The following is a 20,844-nucleotide window of genomic DNA, read 5'->3' on the forward strand; positions in this document are numbered from 1 at the left end:
ACCGGGCTTCTCAGGAAATAAGGTACCCCGTTCTGGCTGCGGAGCTCGGCCTCGGCGCAGGCCGCGCTAATTCGAAGCGGCAGTTCTAAATATGGCCACCGCGCACATTAACTCATTACGAGGACGGGCCCGAAAATAAAACCTCCGGTCTTCCCAAATTATTTATAGTTGCTGTGCTCCGTATCACATGGCTGTGACTGGCAGCGGAATTCCACATTAAAAAAAAAACAGGGAAGAGAACACAAGGGCTTAAGAGGGGCGGCGGGTCACGAGTGAGCGGTCCCAATTTTCCCAGCTTTGGGGCGGCTGGTTCAGGCCGATTCGGCACTGGCAGCCAGCTTCAGGCTCTTCCCCAACACTGAACGGAGGGCAGGACTCGCTCTTATCGCGCCTTGTGCAGACGGCAGGCCGGGTCGGGGATGCCGGCGGAGGTGCTCGTCTGGGTGATGAAGTGCAGGTCAGGCCGGCCCGCTACACGTTAAGTCCTCTGTCGTGAGCCTCAAATCCCCTCAGGCACCGGAGGATAATGATCCAGGCGCCGCGGCGAAAACATTACCCTCTCGCCCATTCATCTTACGCCAGGAGCCATTCTCTACTTCTGCGTCGGAGAAGTTGGAGAAGAGGCAAGTCTGCGCCGACTCAGAAACACACCGGCAAATTCCGACCTTCTGGCCTGCCTGGCCCCCCCTGGTGAAAGGTGCCTCTCCACCAACCCGCCACTCTCCTCATCGAGCCTCCAGACAACGACGCAGAGATGTAAAGGCAGCTGATAAAAAAATGAACGTTCCACGATGAATAATTAAACGGCGGAGTGTTCATGAATGATGTATAGATTATCCAGTGCATACTTTATTAATAGGATTTTTCTTAATTGAGCTGCCTTGAATAAAGCCAGGATTAATCAGGAAATTAATATTGATGAGCTCGCGCACTACAGAAGGGCTGCCTCTCCAGTGTGTGTACGCTCCTTTCTGGAATGTTTTCAGAGAGTCAATTTCAGCACAAATGCGATGATACGCTATGATAAGATACAGAGTAAAGAAATGAAATTATGTGACATTAACTCAATTAGGACTGCAACAAAGTAGCTCTGTCAATACACGATTTCTCCAAAATCACCCCGACACAAGTGCGAGCATGAGGCAGAGTGGGAATTTCGTAGTATCTCTAGCTCCTCTATGAAACGCTGAATATTCGATAGAGAAAATTTGCTTCTTGCAAAGTTGGAGAGCGAGGGAGGGGAATAAAGGGAACGAGAGGCGGAGCTGGGGGAGTCGGCTCATTCGCGTGTTTGATGGATTTCTTTTTTTTTTTTCTCCCCGTTCTTTTTGATGTTGTCACCCTCAATCTATCGCGCGTCTGACAGACAATCGAAGGGCCCCATCTGAGCCTGGCAGCTCATTTCGCTGGCAGGTGGCAAACAATTAGACACAGCAATTTGCGGCCCCTGCGGATGACATTAAAAGCAGCAGAACAAAGTTGCAGGCGAGGGCCTCGGACGGTTTGTGTGAAAGCATTTCAAAAATAATTCTGAAGGGCAGGGCGACTCATTTTGGGCCTGCCAGCTCCCATTAGGCCTGTGAGGGGTGAGGGTGACAGGCGGGGGGCGCCGCGTGGCGTGGGGGCCGCGTCTGTTTAATCTGTCATCAACGCCCAGGAGACCCCCGACTCTGTCCCCCGGCTCATCTGTGAGGAGCGGGAAGGGCGCTTCTCTCTGGACCCCGCTAGGTCACAGCCAGACCGAGTGGCCATTGTTCCCTTCTCTATTTGTGCGAGGCCGGCTGCCAATCCAAATATCAATTCATTTTTAAAGACTCAACATTTTACAGCTCACACATCATTATATTATCTAAATTACAGCTAAGGTCCATGTAGGCTGGTTTTGTTTTTCTCCTTAAATAACTAATATGTACTGTATAATAACGCTGGAAGACTCCTGTTGGGGTCAGTCTGCTGTTTATCCTCTGAAGACTGATTACAGCAAGGTCCTATCTGCTCTCGAGATGTAAATAATCCAAAACAGGACCGGCCTGGAGCTGGAGTGCTTTTCAAACACAGGAATTTTTTGGCGGCAGGAGGCGCAGGATTAGTCCGGGGTGAGTTATGGTTTGCTGACTACCAGAAAATCATTAGTGAAATCCCACAAGGCAGTGAGGTGGACTGCTGAGGGCAACCCACTGTGGCTGACAAAGTAGAAGCCTAGTTCATTCATGAAATGCCACACACACAAAAATCCAAATGAAAAACGTACACTGAATGTCTTCCTAAGTCTGTATTGCAGTGGTTCCCAAATTTTTCACACGTTCAAGTACCACATGAAAATATTTACTGCCATTATGAAAGTCATTTGGCATTGGCATATTTAGCTAGTTTGTACAAAAGGTGAGTTTATTCCTAATATGAATATAATTTCATCGACTGTCAATACTGTCAACACAGTAAGTAAGAATATTAACTGTACTGCACTGCATTTACAGCAGCTAAGAATTTAAAAAATAATCCACAGTTAGAGAGCCAAGGCTCTCTTTTTACTCTGCATACAGTGATATTAAGCGGAAGATTAGTATGCAATTTTTATTATACAAATGTGTATCGTTGTACTTCAATTTTGTCTGAGACATGGCAAGATGACACTAATTGAAAATAAAAATAAAAATTCCTGAAGAGTGAAATTTAAACACTTGTGATACACTAATAAATAATTAGCTCGATATATCAGCATTGAATGAGATTAGAATGTGTTGTGGTTTAAATATTTTGTGCATAAAGCACAGTAGGTGGGGCTGACCAGATGGACGCCTTGTGGAGTGTGGTCATAGACACACTGTCATCTTGTATTTCAGCATCAAAAAATAAGCAAAAAAAAAGATAAGCCAATTTTTTACTTGCTCTAAATCCCCAATACCTGTCAAAGGAGTGGAACTGCATGGGCAGCATGGCATGAGCCTCCCTCTTGACCGCAGGGTCGGGGTAGGGCGGCGGCTCAGGCCCAGCCTCTGCACCCTCCACTGGGGCAGCTACCAGGCTCTTCAGGATCTCCTTCACATTGATGCCTTTGTTGGACTGGCTGATGCTGGAAATGGAAGATGCGGGCTTCAGGACCTCCACAGTACTAGGCGACTCTGCAAGACTCTCTTGTGACCTCTTGACCTCTGAGGAAAGGGTGCAGAGCAGCTCGCTCATGGCATCGGGTGGGGGTCCCGTGCCGGATCCCTCGAGTTCAGCACCGTTCAGGACATTTGAGACCTGCTCCTCACCGATGCCCGAATCGGTGTGTGGGAGCGAAGCCTCCAGGTGGAGCTCTTCCACCGGGGTGGGAGTCTCCTTACTGTCTGGAAACACCACCGGGTTTTCTGCACAAACACAAAATAAATAGAAACATGAGCACAGGATCACAGGTGCCTCAATATGCACAGTATGAATACATTTCTAAATAATTCATACCTTTTCAATTCCCCAGTCAGTGTTTGCAAATACCCTATGCAAACTTTATGCAAAATAAAGCTTTATCCATAAATGTTCGATTGAATGCACAATAAAATATCCCACTGCTAGGTTCTTTTTCGTACACAGAGGATATGATTTATGGTTGTGATAAAGCGATTTCCTACATGCTGTCCTGTTTACATTAAATGCTAGTCTAAAGCTGTTCTGGAATCATGGGAAAACGCATTCACACATTCCAGCAAGGCAGAAAAGAAAGAGACCCAATTATTCACTGTAAGCTCAGTACTTCAGCATGAAATCTTCCAAAGAACCAAAGAACAAATAAGGTTTAGGGGAACACAAAGAGTTTTTTTTTGGTAGGAGACTATGGGAATTAAAATATTGATGCAGGCCTATAAATTATGGACGTGCAACTGGAATTTGACAAGAAAACTGCGACGGAGAGAAGTCATATTGTCTGTTCAGAAAATATAAAATATGTAGGAATGATGGTAAGTGCTGGACAAATGAAGAGCATATATAGCCCCAGCACACTGGGACTGAACCTGAGGCAGATATTTTGCGAGATGGTGGGGTGAGCGCCATTAGCCAGTTAGCCAGTGAGCTCCAGCTGCTGGGCTGACCTCTCCCCCTTCTCCGTCTCTGCCTCCATCTTTCTCTCTCTCTCTCTCTCTCTCTCTCTCTCTCTCTCTGACCCAGTTGTTTTCCAGATGCCGAGCCCTGGCCACATTAATATTCATCATGCAGACCTAACGAGGTCAGCAGGGCCTGATTTAGCTGCAGAAGACGTCTGGGTTCCGGCTTGGGGCCCAGACAATTGTCTGCCACATGCTGTCGGGTTACGGTAGGGGGAGTGAAAAAAAAAAATCCTACCCTCTTCCCCCAAAATATATGAGGGCTCCGTCTCTCTCTCTATATCACTGCCGGTTCTCACTGCTCTCTCTATGATCCCATTCTCTTCTGGTGAATTGCCTTCCTAATAGGCAGTGACAGATGGGTCTGGAAACGGCGCAAACGACGTTCCACTCGCCCCTGCATCGCCCGAGCCGTGCATCACTCCTCTATCTCTGTCTGCCTCTCACAGTCCTGCAGGTCCATCATCCTCCAGGTCACCCCGGCTTTGTCCACCGTCGTCCTCCTACACTCCTTAAGTTGTCCCTTCCCCCAGCCGACACAGACAACCGCAATTCCCTCACGCTCAGATGTGTGTATGTTTTTGCTCTTGAAATGATTAAAGATTGATACCTCAAGGTTGCAATATTGCTTTTTAAATAATTGAAAAGAGCTCTTTCTGGCTGACTTTATGAACTCTGATTGGCCCCTGTCTCTCCATTTAATCCGGTGCAGGGCAATTAGTGGAGTCCATGAATTAATGATGGGAGAGCAGTGCAGAGGAGTTCTCCTGGCAATGAACGTCGTTCCTGCTGACAGCAGACCTCCAGCGCAGCACAAGGACATTCCTGCTACTCCAGCCTAATGCCAATGCTAACGGCACATGTGCGCGTCGCGGTTTGAAGGAGAAAAATGACTAATCAAGTAAGATTTTTGTGTTACTTCTTATTTATATTTAGGGATCACATCATTTTTTTACTGCTTTAATTAATTCTTAATTCATTCTTTAATTCGTTATTTTATTATACTTGCAATATTTGCAATACTGTGGTCTGTAGCAGTCGCTACAGCATTTCACTGCATATCATAACTATGTATGTGACAAATAAAATTTGAATTTGAATTGGCTTATTTATTTGAACACGTTATTACACTGGATGCAGCTGCATGCATTTATTCCCATCATGCTGATTAAATATGATCTGCCCAGCAATACTAGAACCAGTTAAATGTCCTCATTACATAGTTACGCTGTTATTATTACACTTCACTAGGGATCCCCTGAATCATTTAATTTATAATGTAATTACAGTATTTTAAAAAATACTGATCTCTACTGTATTAAAAAAGAAACATCTTGAGGAGACACCTGTACTGGTCGGTGAGTTGATCTCCTGCCGTATGCTCCTGCCTGATTGGCTGGTTGCTCTGGCAGTCTCCCGTTGAGGCTCCAAGATGTCCCGGTATTTTGACACCATGAGGACAGAGATAAAGTAAACCACAGCGAGGGCCAGGAACTGAGCCTGCTTACTGTCATCCTGCAGGAGAGATGCACGCACACACACACACACACACACACACAGAAAATTCCATCACTCCTGTTTTTAAAACATACAGAAAGGGAAAGAAAAACGATCTGAGCTTTTCTAATGTTTGCTTTTCACAAGAGGGATTTGTGTGTCTGCAGGCACCCACAGCACACCAGACTCAAAAGTTACCTCATAATCTCCCTGCACTTGCTTTGTCTTACATCAGACAAGAACATGCAGGCACGCAAGGCCTTACCACATCACGGAAGACTACGGCACGGAGACGATTGATGTCCACGTCCTGGAGGAGGCGGTCTGGGTCCTTGATGGGAGAAAGGTTACTGGGGATATTCTCTATGGTAGTCTAAAGCAGAAAAATAGTACAACAGTACAGACAACTTTCAAACCCTCCCTCAGTTCAGTGCAATGTGTACTACATATGAGAGCTGTTTTTCATGCGAAAATTAACTTAATTTAATGTGAAAGCTGCTTGGCTTTGTAGAAACACAGATGTGAAATGAAATGGGTGGAAAAGCCGCACTGTAACAAGATCTAAAACACTGTAGCGTGATTTAGGGCACATAGTGCAGTTTATAATGGAGATTAACATAGTTTACTCTATACTCTATGCATCAGAAAACAGGCGTACTGAAAAAAAGGTTTCATCTATAATTTATCAAAGCATCCATAATTCAAGGCAAAACGACAACAAGCCTCTCAAATATACATTTACGCTGTGAGGTGGTGAGGCTGGCATGATGGTAAATGGCTTTGGAAAGTGAGTAGCCTGTGTGATGTCAGCGCCCGGGGAGGCTGCAGTGAGCAGCAGGACGGAGCGGGTGGGGCGGGGCAGTGCGGTTGCCGTGGTACCTTGCTGGCAGCGACTCCGCTCTGCAGGCTCTCCTGGGTCTTGCTGCTGGGGAGGGCGGTCTTGGTACTTCGCTCTCTCTGCCTCTGTCTGCACTCCAAGCAGTTCCTCACAGCCACACAGCACACTGAAGAAGGAAAGAGAAAAATTGATCATTTCTGTAGAATCTAAGGGGGTAAAAATATGATAAAAGCAATCACAGTATGTGTGTATTTATGTGTATTTATGACACATTATCTAAGAGAGAAGAAGTAAATGTATTAATTAAAGTGATAAAGCTCTTTATTACTGAATGCAATGTCATATGATATGACATTTCAAATCTCAACTGCCACCACAAAGTCTCCACAAGCTGATGTTTTCATTATATGCGTCTTGACTCAATAAAAGAGACAGAATAAAAGATAGATTTTGGCTGATGTAGCACACACAAGATTCCGCATTGAAATGTTTGTGCACATCGATTAGAAAGTCTCCGCTGTGTGTTTTGACATGAAGGCAGCCCCTGCTGTGGTGAGCAGCTGGACTCTGTCTGCAGGTCGTGTCCACGGATGCTGAGTTTTATGATGGCTAAGGGCACAGAATCTCTAACTGAGCTACTGTCCTTGCCCACACACACCGTTAAACTGCATTTTTTCCAAACACTGCTGAAAGTGAAAGTGAGGCGATTGTCATTGTGAAACACTGCAGCACAGGACACGGTGACACAACGAATTGTGTCCTCTACTTTTAACCATCAGCCTTGGTGAGCAGCGGGCAGCCATGACAGGCGCCCGGGGAGCAGTGTGTGGGGACGGTGCATTGCTCAGTGGCACCTGAGTGGCACCTTGGCAGATCCTTAACTGCTAGGTCACCACTGCCCCATAAATGGGAAACCTTTCCCTGACCGTGTATGGAACTCGGTCTGTGGCGATGAAAGTGCTAACAACTATACCTTCACAGATGCTGTGCCACTGTGTGAGTTACTTTGCTGTGGGAATATTTAAACCAGCTTTAAATTTATGGTGTGAAGGTCTAGTGTCAGAATACAAATAAACATGACACGCAAATGTTCATGTGTTCTGTGGGGACAGCTTTCGTTGAATGACGACGCACAGACATAAGAGGCTCTTTAGAACTGTGTAGTGTGATAAATAACACAAAGTGGAACATGTGATGTTGACTGTAAACAATGTAAAACCCAAAAAGAATCAAAAAAAGGTCTCACAAAAGGTCCTTAATCCAACAGTTCACATGTATATGCATTTAAACATGATAACACACACTAATTCGTGGTTGCTTTATTATAACTAGGTCACTTATCACCAGACACATGCAGGACAGCACCCTACAAGATTATGTTTTTTAAGAGTAACAAATTAATGCTGTAGATACAGGATGCGAGGGTATCAATAGAGGATCAATAATGGTCTACCATCTGGAAACCAACAAAACAGTTTTATATCCTCCAATTCACAGCCAAAGTGGGCATTTGAGAGTAACCAGCCACTGAAAGCAAATAACCAGATATACAAGCACCCATCCTGGACACACACTCACCTAGCCGGAGGCACTGTCGCATGAGGCCACCCGATGACATGTTCTTCTCAGCCTCGATCTCACTGAAGTTGAGGGAGCTGGCGAACACCAGCACATCCACCATGGACATGAGGCGAGTCAGGAAGGTGACGGCCGTCTCCGGGGACATGCCCTGAGTGGCTTCCATGCTCTCCAGCTCCGTCTGGGACAGAACGGCAGACTGACGGTGACACACAGCACAGCACAGATATGGTTGAACCTCAGCTGGCCTCCAAAAGCAGTCGAAGCACCGACGTCATTGACACAGATGATCAAGACACATATTTGCAATATATCATACTTATTGTATATGATATACTGAAATAGTGACAAACAGGAAGCATTCGTACCATATGGGTTCCATGTCAGTCATGCAGGATGACACCCGCGAGACAGCAGGTCTAACAATGACAATGGTGCAGTGGAAGAGCGAGCGGCCATCTGCCGGAGCGTTCGCACTGACCTCAAATGAAGGACCGTGTGTGTGACCTGCTCTTCATTTGAAGGCAGAAAAGACTTTCACAGGGTGTGAGGGACCAACACACATCCAGTGTAGTGCGCGTAGCAGAGTGTGGAACATTACGCAGGGGAACGTGATCTAAGTGGGATGGTGGCTTTGTGTAAAGCCACCAGGCTTTGTGCCTCTATCCGAGCCAGCTCCAAATTTTGGCACGATTTCACGACCTAACAAACTTGCACTTCTCACCGCATGAGACTGCAGTCTACGGATCAGTTTGTCCTTCATCTCCACGTGCATAAAGCACAATTTTGATGGACAGGCCATGGATAGAGGGTATACTGGCAGTGGGGGCACACACAATACCCACCTCACCCACTGTGCCCACTCGCTCAGACACGCGGCCAACCACACTGGTCTTTACCACTCTCTGGGCACTAGCCTTCGTCTGCTTCTTGTCAGCAGAAAAGGAGAGTAAAAATATATATACAGGCAGATGAACTCATTGGCCACGGAGCACTCAAGACAGTCTCACCGGTTCGCTAAAGGCTGACTGAGCTTTAGATCGTCTTAACTGGGGAAAATGCGAGATGACAAATGGCTACAGTGATGTGGAAAAAATGAACCGCTGAATGCCTGTGGCTGAGCTGTTTGCTATAGGACACGCACAGAGAACATAGATACTGACCTTGGTACTCTGCCCAAGCAACACACACGAAACAGAAATAGACACCACAGAAAAAAACCAAAGTGAAGATTTAGTATTTAGTAAGATTGATTAAATGAATGCACTTAAATAAAATAAAAAAAAAAAACAATTATAATAATAATATGCAAAAATCCAAAAGAACATTATGACTTAAAGGCAGGTCATGTATTTTATGTTTTGTTTTTTGTAAGCTAGGATTTACAAACTCTCAGCACGTGGAAACGTGGGTAACTTGTAATCGCCCAGTAACTGAAGATGGGTGGAGACATGAATACCTGCAGGACACTGCATGACCTCAATTGCCCAGCCCTGCTGCAGAATCCAAATTATGCTGCAGTGCCAAAGGCTCACCACAAGATGGCACTGCTGCTGCTGTCATACTCACAGAAGGGGAGGTGGCAGCAGACAGCAGAGGTAGGATCCCTCCACACGCGATGATGATGTTGTCCACCATTTGAGAGATGAGATGAATGGTATTGTGAACAAAGATGATGTTCTCGTTGCTGTTCACAAAGTCCATGACCGATTTGGTTGAGTGGCTTTAGGGGAAATCAAAACAGGATCTATACTTACTGCATTACAACATTAGACAGCAAATGACAACAAAGGTCACAGACTCTGAACCTTCCTTTGTGAGGCCAAAAAAAAACCCATTTTCTATCCTTTGTTAAATCTAAACTTGAATAACAAAAACATCTTTTCCTTCATTGGATTCTCTGTTGCATTGAAGATTTAATAAGAACGTCTGGGACTAGGCCAGCGGTACCTTCTCCAGACATGGACGTCTGTCTCCAAGGCAAACAGCAGGTCAGTCAGCAGGCGCTGGTGCATGGGTGACCATTTGAACTCTGGGATACGAAACATGGTGGTGCGCGGTCCAGGGCTGAACTGTCTCCTCTGCTCTTCTGTCATGGGCATCCCTCGAAAGCCGAGATCCACACGCAGGTCTCTCTCCAGCTGAGAGGCACAACGGCCATGCATGGTCTGAGAAAGAAAGACATCCAAAATATAAAAATGTCTCATGATATATCATATATGTTATGTATCTATGATGATATGAAAGTTAAGTGAAAGTGAAGTGTTTGTCATTGTGATACACAGCACAGCACACGGTGACACAACGAAAGGTGTCCTCTGCTTTTAACCATCACCCTTGGTGAGCAGTGGGCAGCCACGACAGGCGCCCGGGGAGCAGTGTGTGGGGACGGTGCTTTGCTCAGTGGCACCTCAGTGGCACCTTGGCGGTTCAGGATTTGAACCAGCAACCTTCTGATTCTGGGGCCACTTCCTTAACTGCTAGGCCACTACTGCCCCAATATATGTGTATATTATGACATAATGCACAAAAGCAAAATGACATGGTATCAGAGGTGTAACAATTTATGTAGCAGATGTATTATTTTTATGTTTTATATTTATAAGACTTGATTAATTGTTTTTAAGGAGCATAGATAAAGTATTACAAAGTATTTGTTCTAGACCAATTGCAATATCTTTGATTTAGTCTACAGTCCCTGACAAAAGTCTTGTCACTTATCTATTTTGAAGAAACACCTGACTTTTAATTCATCAATTGGTGTTAAAAATAGCTCATATGAAACGCTAATGATGTTTAATGCATTGAAATGAATTAGTTTCAGTGAAAATCAAGACAGAAAGACATAAGTTTTGTCGCCTATACAGAAATTGAACAAATTTACAGCAAATACAAAAATATGTCAGCAAATTAAGTAGTGGTGCTGTGAGATCCAAATTTAATATTTTGTATGACTTCCATGAGCTTGAGGGACTGCATCCATGCGGTTTGCAATCTTCAACAGAAGATTCATCTGAAAAATCCACCTTTTGCCACTTTTCCAGCATCCATCCTTTTAGCAGGCTGTGGGCCTTGGCAAATGCCACCCGTTTTTTCAATTGTCTTTTGTTTAGTGCCGGCTTCTGGGCACTGATTCGACCATGGAGGCCATTTTGAGACAGAATCTGACAAACTGTTTTGGTTGACACAGGGACTTCAGGTGACCAGTAGGGTGGTAGTAGCCTAGTGGGTAACACACTCACCTATAAACCAGAAGAGCCAGGTTCAAATTCCACTTACAACCATTGTGTCCCTGAGCAAGACACTTAACCCTGAGTGTCTCCAGGGGGACTGTCCCTGTAACTACTGATTGCAAGTCGCTCTGGATAAGGGCGTCTGATAAATGCTGTAAATGTAAATGACCACGTCTCGTGGAGCTCTGCTGCAGTGGAAAATGGGCTGGCCTTGTACTTTCAAGAAAACAAACGGTCCTCTCGAGCAGTTGTCTTGCGGGGTCTGCCTGACCTGGGCTTGTCAAAAACGTCTCCAGTATCTTCAAATCTTTTTTTTTTTATCCTCTGTACTGGACGCTGAGACACATTGAAGGTGTCTGCCACATCAGCAGTGGATCTGGTCTTCAGCCTCTTGATAACGAACACTTTATTCTCAGGGTGAATCTTAGGCATGTTTGCAGAGGTCTAGCTGCAGTTTATGTGAGGGTTCTTTTTATACACACCCGAGACCTAACTCATCCATTATTAGTCACAGGTGAAGCTCATATTAGAAGGCGACAACACTTATGTCTTTGCAAAAATTGACTCAATGGGCTTTACAAAGCTTTCAATATTAGAAAACTTTTTGAATATTAGAATATTTTTCAGCAGCACTTACATTTACTGCATTTGGCAGACGCCCTTATCCAGAGCGACTTACAACGTGCTTTCAAGTTACCATCGATGAAGTGATCAGTTCTGGTTCATTATGACCCCCAACTATGAATACAATCTTTTTATTCACTCTGTTGTAGATTCTGTACACAGTTTCAAGAATAAGAAAGTTAATCTAAATATTATTTAAAGAGGAAGGTCTTGAGGTGTCGTTTGAAGGTGCTCAGTGACTGAGCTGTTCTGACCTCGAGGGGAAGTTCTTTCCACCACCGAGGGGCCAAGATGGAGAAGAGTCTAGATGAGTGTCTTCCTTTTACCTTCAGAGATGGAGGGACCAGGCGAGCAGTACGGGAGGCTCGGAGTATACGAGGCACTTGAGGTCAATTTGTACACAAGCGGCAAGACTTTTGTCAGGGACTGTATTTGGTTTCATTTACACTAGGGCTGTGGGACTATGGCATAAAATTCATATTGTGTTATAAATTTAACCATAGACGGAAGGCGGTACATATTGCGGTATATAATTTGATAAGTACAGATACCATATCTGGGAAATTCTACTAGAAGTGGACTTTCACACTCATAAGGACAGTGAAATACCAGGTAAAAATATTGTCAGAAAATAAATATTTAAATAACACTATGCTCGTTCATATTTTATATTGCGGTACCGCCAGGTTTCCAAGATGTTATTTTGTGACTTTTAAAATGCACAGGCCACCAAACTGGCTAAACCCGCTCCTGGTCATTTCCATGCCGGCTGTCAGTACTCAATTGCTATCACTTCTGCACCTGCTGTGGATGGATTGACACGTGACACGTAGTCACGCAGTGCGCAGTGACCGTAAGATTACTGACAGTCCGAAGTCCTGTTTTTTTTATTTTGTGGATATGCAGATAGTTTAAAACCTTTAAACTCTAGATTTAAGGATAAATAGTCGTGGTTCCACGGAGGTTTTCATTTTCGCAAGGAGACGATATTTCTGGTATGATCAAAATCTCTCCCGTTGGCCAAATTTATATCGCATACCGTTTCTGCCACTTATACCGCGCAGCCCTAATTTATACAAGTTGCCGCTTTATATTAAACATTCAGGAAGCAGCACACAGGCCTGACGTGTGTGGGGCCAGAAATTAGGTTACAATACCAAGGACCTGAATCGAACAGGAGCAAATTATGCAATGGCTAGGGACAAATATAGGGATTTCAGCTTCCCACTCACTCCCCATTAGCAGCCCTCTCAGAGCAAAAGAAACAGCTTGAGAGACCCCCTCACACAAAGCAGCACATGGGGAGAGTGAACCAGAAAATCCCCAATTAACGGCACAGAACAAAAACATAACACAACCCTCCATTTGGCTTTTTTCTCTCGGCCCTCTGTTCTCCCAACCCCCCCTGCACCCAAATACGGTAGAGACCCGCCCGAATGGCTGGTGCTGCTATAACTGGCCTAGGGGAGAGCAGCAAAGGCCTACTGGGTGCTCAAAGAGTAGAGAACATGGCTGCCCGTTTTGAAACACTCGCGCTGGTTTGATCTTTCCGGACTTGGTTTCGCTGCAATCTGCTCCGCTTGGGTTGGCAAAACATTAAGGTCACTGTCAAAGTGCAGGTCAGCACCTTCAGCTGGTTTCAAAAGCTCAGTCAAGACCAAAAGACCATCGAGGCATTCCCTTTTATGTTCATGTTTAACTTCATGTCTCTGAGCATGGGAAATACATCAATTTACATGACTATTGAATAATATTGTGGTAGATTTAAAGATGCAATGTGCAAAGCATTCACAGATGAACTAGATTCACCAGCAGGATGTGGTAAAGAGATTCTGCACACTTATGGTGTCAGAAACATGCCATTCTAGCAGCAGCTCAGCCTGCTCACCATGTAATACCACTTTAAAGCTGAAGAGGCAATAGTGAGTGAACTCTTTAATGAATTTCATACCATACCTTTATTCAGTAAATGGTAGTCAGTGAATGCAAATAAGACATTTACCCAGAATAACCTTTCAAAACAATGGAGTAATGTAGGTTTGTCATTGTCCAATATGTGGAAAAGGTTTCTATCTGCAACTTTTTCCTTGTTTAAAAGGAACATTAAAAAGAAATGACAAGGAATGTACATTTTTGCTTTTATTTAAAGTATTGCAAAATATTGAAGAGTAAAGGTGCGTCATACCTGTGTAGTAGCTGTTGTCTGGATTTTTTTTATCTCTTTGTCCTTGCCGTCATCAGATCTCTCTGTGTCCGAGGCGGTACTGGCAACGTCTCCGGCAGCCTTGGCAGCAGCGGACGTCACGTCTCCCATCACCTCAGCGCCCTCTGCGCTCTTCGCAGCATTTTCAGCTTCGGAAGTCACTTCACTCAGAGCGGGCGGCAGCTTAAACTCATCGTCCTCCAGAATGCCACGGGCGGAGCCCAGGTCCGAGCCACTCGTCATGTGTGCCAGAAGGCCCAGGTCGTCACTGGCACCAGTGTGGACCTGCAGGCTTGGCAGCACAAGTGGCTCACTGGCGGAGGCCGGAGTAGGCGAGGTGAGATCGGGCAGCAGTTTGGCACCAGAGCCAACTTTGCCGAATAAAAAGCTGCTGGTGGTGCTAGGCAAACTGTCTTTTTCGTCGGCAAGAGTGATGAGAGGGCCGGTGTTCTTATCCTCTTCCTCATCATCCTGCCTAGCACTGGTGCCCACCTCAGGAACCAGCACGCCACCAACCTCGCCCAGCTTCTCAACGGCAGCAGAGTAGACGTTGTCCAGCAGCGTGTCCACTCCAACGAGGGCACCATTTTCTGAGGCTGCGGGAGTGCTCTCTGGGGAAAGGTCCATGTCTTCCAGCTTCACCTCGGTAGCCTCTACTTTCTCAGCCTTGATATCTACCAAGAGGTCGTGGACCTCCACCCTCACCTCGGCTCCAGCCCGGGCAGCCTCCTCTTCCTCCTCGCCCGCCTCGTGGCCCTTGCCCTCAGCCAGGGGGTTGCGTGAGGTCTCAGCACTCTCTGGATAGTCAGCCTCGCTCTCTGGCGTCTGCGTCTGTGAGTTGTCGTCCAGTTCCAGCGCTCCCTTGATGGAGGAGGGCTGAGCCGAGAGACCTGAGATGGTGCTGACCAGACCTTTCCTGCCCTTTTTAATGTTCTCCTCCTCCTGCCGCTGGTACTCCTCATACATCTTGGCCAGGTACTCTTTATGTGCCTCATATGTCACCTGTGACACAAAGGTTATGTCTTATTCACTGCTACTAAAACAGATTGTACTGTCATCCTGCATTTTTGTAAATCAATCTCAGCTGCGGTTTTCATCCCAGGTTCATCCAAGCCAATCCTTAACATCAGTACTACAGCATCAACTCTCCTAAAGCCATCTTACTCATGCTGCTGAAGACCACAGGTCATGATGCCATCAGGAAAAAACGCTTCAAGTGTAATACCCGTCCTGAGCAGAAGAGGGTGCTGTTTCTCTGTTGCTGCCTGTGGCCTTTTACCTTAGAATGTGCGATGGAAAGTGTGTCCACCCACACACGCCAGCCACCCCACTCGTACTTGATGGCGTGGTACAGGAGGATACGGAAGATATTGTACACCATCTCCGTGATCTTCTGCTCCTCTGAGTTCTTGGGGTTGATGTAGCCCAGCGAGAACATCCAGTCCTGCCAGACGGAGCACTGGAGCAGACACCTGGCAAAATGAACAAATTCCAGATGAATAAAAACAAAATAAGAGGGCATTGCCCGTTAAAAAGATCTCGTTTCACAGATTTAGTTTCACAACCACTAAATAGTCAACCAATTCATATTTTTATATGTACCCTTTATTTGTTGTTACAGTTCATTTAACCTAATATTGCCAACAATGGCCACATTTATATATGTGTGATGCACATATATTGCATAGTCTTTCATAGTGCTGTATTGTAATATTACACTTCTACCAACGGAGGTAGAGATTAGCATTAGAAGAAAAGACGGCTAGTCCTGCCTACCCACTATGCCCCAATTATAGCCATGATGAAGAGTCGTAATAGCAGGTACTTAAGTCATCATGGCTCTGTGTGATTGATGGACACATGACAGAGCTGATGACTAAGAGCCCACCAACCACGGCCTGAAGCCTTCCCAGCATGCCTGTCAAAGGGCTGCAAATGAGCCAGGCACCTTTTTTTGTCTGTGTATTTGTGTGTGTATTTGACAATCTGATTGGTTGTTCTGTGCGCGTGCGCACATTTGCATAAGTTAGCGTGTGTCACTGAAACAGCTGCTCTTATGGAACATGCCATGAATTAAAGTATGATTTAGTATTGACGTGACTCCATTAAACAGTCAACAACGAGGGGGAACAATGGTTCCTTTATTCCTCTCTTTTCCATGTTCATCTCTTCCTTGACACATTAATCATAGCGATAATCGTCTCCCGAGGTGACAACGAGATGCAGGGAGAGGAAGTAGGCCTCACCGTCTGTTCTCGCGGCTGTTGCTAAAGAGCTTGATCATGTCGGACAGGAAGAGACGCCGCACCTCCATCAGCTCGGCGCTGGGGGTGGAGTTCTTCAACAGAGTGGCCACCACCTTAAGGATCACTAAGAGAACGGAGAGAGATTCACAAAAAATGCAATTTTTTTCATAGCAGGCATTCAAATGCCTACTGAAATAGCAGGTGTCATAAAAAAGCATAACATACAAGACACTTGTCTTATTATTTAAGCACTGATAAGCTGACCAAGCTTATACTGAGAAAAAATACAGCAAAAATGTATTAAAATATGTCTTTTCAATCTTGCTCAATAACATGTGTAAAAAACTACTTTTAACTTTAAATATCTAGCTTTCTTTCAAAATATATTTAGTCCAGTAGAGAAATTATAAGGTGAATTTGTTTCATTAAAATCACACTCAAGTAATTAAGCATTATGACAAGGCATAATAGCATTTACACCAATGATCTCAAAGATGAAATCTGGTACAAGTCTTTACAGCAATAGGGTCTTTTATCCCACATTTGTCAGGTACGGACAGGGTAGGCGCAAGCTACACTGCAAGGTGACAAGCTCTCAAATGTCATGTCTTGGAGACAAAAAAGGAGGTATGAAAATCTAATAATGTATCAGATGGAGTTTTTCCCCGGACAGACCCAACCAACCCTTCTAGCTCACTAAGATCTCAAGATATGACGTACTTGGGTTCTGAATCTTCACCGTAGAGTCCGGGTCAGGGTGCGGTTTGTGTACAACCTGCGTGCACACCTGCTCTGTCAAAATCTAACAGAGCAACAAAATTACAAGGTCAGTCAGACGAAAATTCAGCAAACATATAAAAAAGCAAGAGAGGAACTGCCTCGCTGTGCGTACCTCATACAGTGTGTTGTAGGTGGTCACAGTCACAGTGTTTGTGTGCAACATCAGCCTCTCACCCAGCAGCGTGAAGAGACTGTGGGTGTGCATGATCTCAACCTTCCTCCTGAAAAACCGTACGCACACACACACACACACACACACACACACACACACACACACACACACAGATCTGCCGTTAGAGCTTCAACTGTCATGAGGACGTGACAGCATGTCAGGAAGCAGCGGCCTTTGTCACATGGCATCACCATGTCGGCCATAAACATGATAACAAGCCCATCATATATGGAACACACAGTGGGGTAGGGGGGTGCGGTTATAAAACTCAAGCGGGGGACTCTCCCTGTGACAAACTCTCCCCCTATACACGGCATGCTGTCTGCCTGTCACAACAAGCCCCCAGATGAACCTCGCTGCGCTCCAACGTGCCTCAAGACATGCTGGGACATCTCCTGCCAGAGTTCGCCAAGGCTGCTAAATTGGACACTGTGGGAAAAGTGCAGTTACAAACTCAACCTTGAATACGGAGTCGGGCCAGATGGCATCGGGATACGTTTGCAAGCGAGTAAAATGATGGCCTATGAGCATTAAACACATTTACGATCCATGGTTATCATGGTTAAATGATCATGATTAATGATTTATTTTGGGATAATTCTCATTAGAATGGCCTTTACCAATACAAGCAATATTACACGTAACAGAACAATTTTAAAAGTTGGGGGGCTGAGAAGGAATGTGATTAGACTTCAGAAAGTCTTATGGTGTGTCTTCCTGTGAAGCATACGTCATTGCACTCTATAGAAGAACCCTTTCAGATACACACCATATGGCTGCACTTGCTGTCAGAGGAGGCTTTAATGTCATAGTCCGATAAGCCTTTAATGTAAAAAAAAATGCCTTTTTCAAGTGAGCTCAGGCTTCCCAAGAGAAGGGAGTCTTGCATTTGTGTGATCTACCATCCTCCCCAGCAGAGAGCCCTTAGTAATGGTGCAATGCATGATGAGCCCAGAATCCCAGTGATGCCATGAGGCATCTTTCTCTCAGTCCCTGCATCTCATGCCCCACCCCATGCCTTTTTTTTTAACTTATTATGCTACGCTGTTACATTCACAAAGGCCTGCAAAGCTCAAACTGACTATATTAAGCATCTTCTGTAGGTCGCTACCTGCACACCAGCAATAACATTCAATAGCAATTTGAATGTGAAGCAGCACCATGCTGACAGCAGTGTGTGCGCATTTCATGAGCTATATCCTCGATATAATACTGCACAGTCAGAATACACCAAATACACAGAGCAATTAACTTCTAATCAAAATGTTATCATCTAGACATTCTTTTTATTTATATCAAATAGAAGACAGATTGCTGCCAGCAGGCAGTCACTCACTTGTGACCCAGATGTTTCAGAAAGTACCCCAGAACCTTGAGCGCTTGCACTCGTATGCCTTCGCTCTTCGAGGCCAGGAGTTTGTAAATGACCCTGCGAGAAAGATGAAAAGGAGGGAAGATCATTAGAGGCCGACAATATATACTTCCCAGTATATTTCCCACCAGGATGTGAATGTCGTACTGTGACCGCACCATAAAATGGAGCTGGGAATGGGGCCTGATGAAATGAATAGGATTTCCTACTTCATTGTAAACTCGGGCTACCATGAAATAAGTTTCCTCATCAAAGGGGCTGCAGCTGCTCGCTAGCCTCTCCCATTTCACCAGGAGAATAACTTGGCGAGGTCCATTTATATTTTATAGATCACCAGGGACACATCGTGCTAGATGTTTGATCGCAGTCAGCCAATAGGAAATTGTAGATGCAAGTTTTATTTGTTAATTATTGGATTATTTTATAAGTACACCTCGCAGAACAATGGTGCGTGTGATATCTGCTGTAAATCCTGTCCAGCCATTATTATCTGGTCCCTCGGGGCTCACCGTATCCCGTTCCTCTGGTCGAAGGCAGGGATCATGGAAGCGGGGTGCTCAGACATGAGGGCCACAAGAAGCTGCAAAACGTCATGGATGTTCTCATCCTGTGTAGAGGGGGAATAAAAGGTCAGACACACACACACACACACACACACACACACACACAAACGCATGCAGAGGGACTAACCAAGCAGGCTCGCACACAAGCACAGACTCCATTACCGAACAGGTCAACACGAACGCACAATCGATAGACTCAAGGGTCTTCACGGGAGATTAAAAGATGTGATATCTCACATTTGGCAATGCTGGCAACGGCCTGCCAAGCATCATTCACACACTGACACACGAACACATGCGCATTCAGCCTTCTAATCTCAATAAAGTGGACCACGTGAGGTTGGTTCACCTCGTTCATCGTGAGCAGGTAGTTCAAGATGCTCTGCAGCTCATCCTCCTTCACACCGCGGTCCTGAGGGAGAGAAAGATACCACTCGATCGGCACGGCCATACAGGAACACATCATTAACAACTCCGCTCCTTGTAAGGCAGTAAAACCAGTCAGGTGATGACAACAATCAGCAAGCACCAAAAGCCAGTCCTGTTTTAATCATTTGTTTGACTTTGCATGATTCCTTGCTGAGATATCGCCAGTAACTCAGGCAGCACTAAAGCAGCCATGAGAGCTGCTGCATGAGTTTTTTGCGATGATGAGGCTGAAAACTCAGGACCTAATGAGTTGAGTGTGGTCATTTAGAGAGATAAATGACATGTTCTCATCCTGGGTTAGCAACAGAAGACGCACCTTGAGGATGAGCTGCTTCAGGAAAAGTAGCATGAAAGCCCGTAAAGAGATGATCTCTTTCTGAGTCGGCCGAGGACCATCTGCAAACACAAAGAAGCGTGTTAGACTGAAGGTCTTTAACTTCTCTGAGGGTAGGCATTAGTCTTAGGTCATTAGTCTGCAGTAAGGTGTCCAACACATTAAACCACATGGAGCCACACGGACCACAATAAACCAGCTTGGGCCAGGACCACAGGCGTGCCAGGGTAGTACACAGAATAAAGCGGCAAAATCTCGATCCCGAAAAATTGTGACAGAATTCCGTCCAGAATCATACAGCCCTGCTGAGTAGCTGACCCTGGAGGACCGATAAGCCCGGTGTGGTTGAGAAACTCCATTAGCCAGCTATCAAGAGCCAGCAGGAGTCTCGTCTGATCAGTATGTCACCCACAAGCCCAGGCCAGCAGGTCAGCCACACTGCCAAGGTGCTCATCGAAAGCCCAGCCAAGATCGCCAGGAATCCGCCTGGGGTGCCCAGTGAACCAGGGCCAAGTCATACAGGACATCCATCAAAAAGTTCTCCATCAAAAATCCTCTCTGCCATGCCTCCATCATATATAAAACCACACAAGCGTGATGCCGAGATGATGTGGGTAAGATGAGGAGACCTTTCACACAGCCATGCACCATGACAGAAAAGTTTGGCCTTCGGGGTTCGCTCATTTCAAGCCTGTCTAAAAGCATTAACTTTGTTTTTGTGCTGTATGTTGTGTTCTCTCTTTCTCCAGCTAACAGTGCATGAGAAATTGAGAGGAATGAGGCCATTAATGGTGCCACGAGGGGGGTCTTAAGAAGCAAACAGCATATTAAAGCGCTCTTCCAGTTTGGTAAAGGTACTATGGGCGCCCAGCAGTGGAATGATTCTGTTCAGA

At 45.4% G+C, this 20,844-nt stretch overlaps 1 protein-coding gene across 1 annotated transcript in view; it reads right to left on the minus strand.

Annotated features, from left to right (window-relative positions):
* Positions 1-20,844, minus strand: part of LOC114774347 (neurobeachin-like) — a gene marked incomplete at its 3' end in the record, with an annotated part of 88,888 nt that overhangs the window by 38,816 nt on the left and 29,228 nt on the right. The window contains 17 exon segments of the mRNA XM_028966272.1: positions 2,906-3,353; positions 5,429-5,597; positions 5,845-5,952; positions 6,459-6,583; positions 7,996-8,176; positions 9,159-9,167; positions 9,565-9,718; positions 9,946-10,163; positions 14,038-15,057; positions 15,335-15,527; positions 16,302-16,425; positions 17,022-17,103; positions 17,194-17,302; positions 18,590-18,682; positions 19,135-19,232; positions 19,538-19,600; positions 19,934-20,013. Of these exon segments, the coding sequence (XP_028822105.1) occupies positions 2,906-3,353; positions 5,429-5,597; positions 5,845-5,952; positions 6,459-6,583; positions 7,996-8,176; positions 9,159-9,167; positions 9,565-9,718; positions 9,946-10,163; positions 14,038-15,057; positions 15,335-15,527; positions 16,302-16,425; positions 17,022-17,103; positions 17,194-17,302; positions 18,590-18,682; positions 19,135-19,232; positions 19,538-19,600; positions 19,934-20,013 (3,274 nt within the window).

The sequence above is a fragment of the Denticeps clupeoides genome, unplaced genomic scaffold (assembly GCF_900700375.1).
Source record: "Denticeps clupeoides unplaced genomic scaffold, fDenClu1.1, whole genome shotgun sequence".
NCBI classification, from domain to species: Eukaryota; Metazoa; Chordata; class Actinopteri; order Clupeiformes; family Denticipitidae; genus Denticeps; species Denticeps clupeoides.